This window comes from Antrostomus carolinensis, unplaced genomic scaffold (assembly GCF_000700745.2).
Source record: "Antrostomus carolinensis isolate BGI_N321 unplaced genomic scaffold, ASM70074v2 scaffold2673, whole genome shotgun sequence".
In the NCBI taxonomy this organism is placed as follows: Eukaryota; Metazoa; Chordata; class Aves; order Caprimulgiformes; family Caprimulgidae; genus Antrostomus; species Antrostomus carolinensis.
Window position 1 is genome coordinate 28,323 of NW_010307247.1, and position 6,678 is coordinate 35,000.

General features: G+C 39.4%; 1 protein-coding gene across 1 annotated transcript in view; it reads left to right on the forward strand.

Annotated features, from left to right (window-relative positions):
- The first annotated feature begins 306 nt into the window (after window positions 1-306).
- TYR (tyrosinase) overlaps window positions 307-6,678 on the forward strand; it is a 51,744-nt gene continuing 45,372 nt past the window's right edge. Inside the window, exon 1 of the mRNA XM_010165363.1 lies at window positions 307-1,223. Within this exon, the coding sequence (XP_010163665.1) occupies window positions 381-1,223 (843 nt within the window). The 5' untranslated portion in view covers window positions 307-380. The remainder of the gene's footprint in view (window positions 1,224-6,678) is intronic.

Below are 6,678 nucleotides of genomic sequence, written 5' to 3' on the forward strand. Positions count from 1 at the left end.
ACCAAACAAAGAATTTGAAGAGCTGACAGTTGTTTCTGTGTTCAAATTTTAATTTTACTTCCTCTCTAATTGCCAGAGGAAAGTAATCATGTGCTAGGCAGAAGATGAAAGTTTATAATAAATGTCTGTATTTTGAAACCTGTAGGGGATGGGGAAAAAAAGTCACTTGGCTTTCACCCAGAACATGTGATAATCAGATTAACCCTGAAGTGTATTTTGTGTGTAAATTCATCCAGGGCAGGAATGGGGAAGGACATTGGAGGGTGTACTGTAGCAGAAGTCAGCAGGGAAGCTTTCCTGGTGGAGGGGAGGAATTTCTTTCACTCCCAGGTCTTTGGAGGGTTCAGAGAGAGCACTCCATGCACTGAAGCATAACGCCAATGCTCCCCTGCTGCTTTGTGAGGATGTCACTGTTTGCCATGGGTTTTCTGCTAGTCATCCTTCAGCCGTCCAGCGGGCAGTTCCCCAGAGCCTGTGCAAACAGGCAGAGCTTGCTGAGGAAGGAGTGCTGTCCCCCCTGGGATGGAGACGGGTCCCCTTGTGGGGAGCTTTCCAGCAGAGGGTCCTGCCAGAACATCCTTCTCTCTCAGGCTCCGCTGGGACCACAGTTCCCCTTCTCAGGAGTAGATGACAGAGAGGACTGGCCCTCTATATTTTACAACCGGACGTGTAGATGTGAAGGCAACTTCATGGGATTCAACTGTGGGGAGTGCAAGTTTGGTTTCTCAGGACCCAACTGCACTGAAAGGCGACTGAGAACAAGAAGAAACATATTGCAGCTCACCACCGGTGAGAAGGACAAATTTCTTGCCTACCTTAACTTGGCAAAGCACACTCTTAGTCAGGACTATGTTATTGCTACTGGCACATATACTCAGATGAACAACGGCTCCAACCCCATGTTCAGAAACATCAACATATATGATCTTTTTGTGTGGATGCATTATTATGCCTCTCGAGACACACTCTTAGGTGGGTCCAATGTGTGGCGAGACATTGATTTTGCCCATGAAGCTCCTGGTTTTCTACCTTGGCATCGAGTCTTTCTGCTGATGTGGGAACGTGCGATCCAGAAGATAACAGGTGATGAGAACTTCACCATCCCCTACTGGGATTGGCGAGATGCAGAGGACTGTGTGGTCTGCACTGATGAATACATGGGTGGCAGACATCCCACTAACCCTAATTTACTCAGCCCAGCATCATTTTTCTCGTCGTGGCAGGTAAGGACAGTCCAAGGGGAAGGGGAAGGAGAAGGGGAAGGGGAAGGGGAAGGGGAAGGGGAAGGGGAAGGGGAAGGGAAAGGGAAAGGGAAAGGGAAAGGGAAAGGGAAAGGGAAAGGGAAAGGGAAAGGGAAAGGGAAAGGGGATTGCACCAGAATTATCCTACCTGACTTAAGGCACTTAAGTGAGGCACAAGCTGGGAGCTTAGCCATGCTACATTCCCTTAGAAGTTCCTGGAGAGAAAGGAAGCACAACCAGAAGGCAAATCAGAATTCTGTGGGCCTAATTTTCATTTAGAGCTGTTTGTTTGTCTCTGTCTCTTCTCTCTCTGACTGTAGGATTTAGGCTGCTTTATAAGAATCTAAAGTTAAGGTGGAGGGAGGAACGTTATGCTCTTATGTCCAGACATGGCTTTTAGCAGGTTAAACAGGCTTGGGTCTGCTGAAAGAAGTCAGCTGAGAAAAAACAGGATTTATGTACACAATTTGCTAGCATGCAACCATTGCAAGACAGCTGGTAACTGAATGATGAAAAGAGAAGCAGAGTATTCAAAGACTCCACCACTCTCCTAGTGCCTTCTTCCATCCAAGAGTTAAAAGCTAACAAGTTTCAAATTTAAAAACAAAACAAAACAAAACAAATAAAATAAATCTTTAGACTGTAGAAGAACCATCTGTGTAATTCAGAGAAGTAATTCAAAAGATATATAAGAAGTTTTCTCTGTTGCTCAAATGAACTAATAGTTCAATAGCTATTCCTGCCACTTAAAACCATTGCAAATTAAACCCAGGTAAACTTATGTATTTACATTGGTGATATGTTTTCATATTGCAGAACTATACTGTACTGTTCTAACACTGAGAGCATCTAGACATGGGGTTTTTTGTGTGTTTTGCTCATTACTCCCACATTGCCTAAAATACAGTGACAAAGGTCTATTGGCTTCCATAGACACACTCCATCATGACAATAGCAACAGCTCCTTCTGGCACTGGTCTATGATTATGTTGGTGTAAATCTCTCTTTCTTCTATTTATTTCTGTAGCAAGAGCCCAAATGAAGGTTGGGCAGCTTTAGTGACTTGGTGGAAAGTGAAAGAGATGTGAGTTCCAGCAGCTCTATGATACTCTGACATTATAAAACAGCAACTAATTGGGCTGGTTATACTGTATTTAGCCTTGATTTGTGTTCTCTGATCATAGGCTGTGTATATACCTGTACATTCAAACATCCCCATGTTTGCATGTATTGGCTAGTTCTCCCCCAAAAAAGTACTTTTCAGGGACCATTTCCAGGAGAATGTTTGCATATAGTCACCCTATATGGGAGGATAAGGTGATTTTAGTGGTGTAGACATGGATTATTTCATGTCATTTGACCTCGGTGCTCAGGAAATTTCCTGTCTACATTTAATTTACCAGTGTAGACATAACTATAAATCAGATACAGCTACAAGCATGTATTTTCATCCCATTTTCTAAGATTCTGCTCATTTCTAATAGTATGAATCTGGATGAACTCTACTAAATTAATTAGATTGCATTACTAGAATGAAGTGGATCTGATGCTGTTCTGCACTGAGCTGAATAGTTACGTGAAAATGGTTCAAGTGTTAAAGTGGATTAAATTAAACCAGAATTGCACTGGTTACAAATGTCAAGTGGAGCTATCAATACAATGTACTGCATGAGATAACCAAGGTAGTAAGAGGCAAGTAGTATAAAGGAATCAGCAAGTTGTTAGCAGAATTTTCTAAAAGACCCAGAGGGGTCAGATAGTTAAGTTTAGCTCATTTTTTTCCAAGGTACTATTAATCATATCCAGATTCTTAGAATTGTTCCATTCTGGTAATAAATACCCAGAAACTTTATGAGTAGCAATGAATATCATAGAATCATAGAATGGTTTGGATTGGAAGGGACCTTAAAGATCATCTAGTTCCAATCCCCCTGCCAGCAGCAGGGACACCTTCCACTAGATCAGATTGCTCAAAGCCTCATCCAGCCTGGCCTTAAACACTTCCAGGGAGGGGGCATCAACAACTTCCTTGGGCAACCTGTTCCAGTGTCTCACCACCCTCACAGTGAAAAACTTCTTCCTAATATCTAATCTAAACATCCCCTTTTTCAGCTTAAACCCATTTCCCCTTGTCTTGTCATTAATTGCCCTTATGAAAAGTCCTTCCCCAGCTTTCTTGTAGGTCCCCTTCAGGTATTGGAAGGCCGCTATAAGATATATTTAAGAAACGGTCAAGTCTATAACTTCTAATTTAAGTTCAGTTCCCACACATATATTGTGAAAATAAAGACAAATATTTATGAGGGTTTTTTTGTAACTTCAATAGCTGCAGCAATAAAAATTGTGCTATATTTAAAGCACATTAAGTGACAGTGTATATGTAAGAGCACCTAAGTCCTTTGCTGAAGCTTTCCAAGTAATTTCTGAAAATGAGTATTTATCAGTTATATTTTTCAGCCACTTCTAGAAATGCTACACTTTTACCAAAATTTCCAAAACAGAGTGACAATAACTTTACCTTCAAAGGGTATTATTTCCCTTTAACATTTTCTATCTATGTATGTACGTTTATATCTATATCTGTGCTGCCTTATGTAAAGAAGGAATGAAAGAGCTTGAACAGATCTGCATTTCGAGTCAGTGAGTTTGGGGTGAAGATATAACACAAACTGGTATGTCTTTATTAACGTTGAATCCAAATTTAAACAATTGCTTATGATGGAATAACTTAGTCAATGCAATTTCTTCAAGTAGTACAAAATAAAAGATCAGAATCTCACTCTAGAAAATCAAAAAGGGAACAAAAATAGCCTTAGCTGGAACCAGAAAACAGCGATAGATCTGCTGCAGAATACGCTGATTATCTAAGCTCTGTAGCTAAACAGCAAGAGGAAAAAAAAAAAAAAAAAAGGAGGAGGATCCAGAAATGTGAAGGAATTTAGGCTTTTAATAAGCATTCAAAATAAAAAGAGGGCAAGACAAACCTTTTGAATAACACATCTATAATATGGTGTTCTCTTTAGAATTTTAAGTCTTTCAAAGCATAACAAAACAATGCCTACTATGTTAGGAAATACTTATAGATTTATTAAAAAAAAGGTAAAGTGCTTATTTGCAGAACAGCATCTCTTCTTTTTTTAATCACTAAAGAAAGGAGAAAATACTTTATTCCATTGAGAAGTTGCCATGGCAACATGGATACCCATGAATACATGCTGAAATTCTTGCTTTCGCCTTACTTTTCCTTCAGCATGCTGCTGTTACCACTTAGCTGAGTGAATTATCTGTCCACATTTTTCTCATATTTATCATCTAAGTGGAACTTCCGATTCCTGCCTCTGTTTTTACCAGCACAACTATCAGGAATCTTTAGTGTTTTTATTTATTTGCTTGGCTCATGTTTTAGGGTAGGTGGGAAGGATTTTCTCATGTTTTCGGTTACTTGTTTGTGATGATTCAAGTGTTGCATTCAGAATTAGGACTGCATGACAACCACTAACACTTCACCAAATTTTGCAATTCCATGCTGACTTAATGGAAAGCTATGTGGGAAATGGAGATCTTCCATGATATTTTGACAGTCTTTTTGGTTTAGTGCCCATTTTTATAGTTATTCAAGAAAATAGATTTGCTAAAGAAATAATTATTATGTCTCACTAAATAGTAATAGGTGAAATTCTGCTCTCCTCTGCACCAGAACTAATTTGGAGAAATAACTGAAGTCAGTGAAGTTACAAATGCATAAAATCCTTCTGCAAATACAAGCAGAATCTGTCTGGTGGCAGTTAACATTAGAGTTTGGGGATCCCCACAGTGTGCTAGGCAGACAATGAAGAAAATAAAGTAGGAGAATGTAAGTGCTGGTTTAGGTTTGCTGTACCACCAACTTTAGCCTCCTGTATTTTGTCTTTCTTAAAAGCAGAGTGACTTGAGAGAAGTAATTGCATAACATGGAGAGCTGGCTGCTCTCAGATGTGCTGGTGTAAGCCTGCAGACAGTTCTTTGTTGCAAGCAACAAGAATTTCCCTTAGCACTTCATTCCATATCACCCTGCAGAACCACTTACACAAATGCAGAACTACTACAAAAGGGAAACAAGTTATACAAACAGAGAATGGATATAATGCTCCTGAAGTAGTAATGACAGCACTTTAGATCCATTACCTGAAAACATGACTTCATAAGAAATAGAAAATTCAGCTATTCAGATACAGTTATTTAATTCTAAGCACAGTTTATCAGGGAGCTATATTGTTAGCTGAATAGTCTGAGAGGATCATTTGAAGCACTATTTTATGTCCACCTTTAAAAAATGCAGGAAATTTTTAAAAGTATAAACACCAGAAGCCTACATTTCTTGATTCTTAAATCAGCAAAAGACTTTCATCCATCTGCTTGTGGACACCTGACTATCTTATTAACTCAATGATGTTATTATTTATTGCAATTTAATGGGTTTTGGTGTCAGCTACAGGCTGGTAAATTAAAAAAAACCCAGCAGCCTAAATGAAGTAAGTAACTGTAAAACAAGAGTTTATCAAGATTGGACTCCTAATGATATCTTTATATGAATTATAAATTTCAAACATTTCCTATTAGGAATGTTTGAAATTTGTAAGTTTCCACCTATCATACCTCTGTACCATAGCCTGAGAGAATCAGGATCTGTGCACAGTAGGAACAGCAACCCGGATATCCTCACCCTCTTTATGTCACTGTAACCTCAAAGTAACTCCCCTTCTTCCACAGGACCACAAGTGGGTGACAGCAGTTTGGCCTGTGGCTGCTTGGCTGTTCTGTAGTATAGAACCGTCCTTGCTCAGGAGTTGTACAGTGTGAAAGACTAATATCTTCAGAACTATATAAAGTAATAGATAAGGAATTTCATTAAAATTAGGTTTTATTATTAATTCACCAGAAATAGAATCCTACCTGTAGAGAGATATGTCTTTGGGAATTTGGGGTAGATGTGGAGAAAGCAGCTCTAATGGTACCACTTGGAGACAGCCAGAGAGCAGGGAGTCACACTCTGCCAAACTAGAAAGTGTTAATGAATATTTCAGCAGTAACTGATAACAGAGTTTTCTACTGCACCCCAGCACCATTTTGAGGTGTTGAATGGGTTATAAGTTACCCACCAGTTCTGGGCTGCCCCTTAAGCCAAGACATGAAACTCATCCAGCTTTTACTGAAGGATGAGGAAATACCTTGGAGGTCCTGGATTTGTTTCAGTGCTGTCACTTCATGTTTGTCTCATCTCCTTTTAGCTGGGGCTTCACAGCTTCTTCAGTTAATGGATGTGCCATAGGGGTCAGAAAGATAATTAATGACCTTATCTTTGCACAGAGATGTTTCTTAGAAATTCTTTGAAGCTTTGCTTTCCGAATTTTCTTTTTTTTTCATTCAGTCCTCTGCCTGTTTTACCTTTCCATTCCTG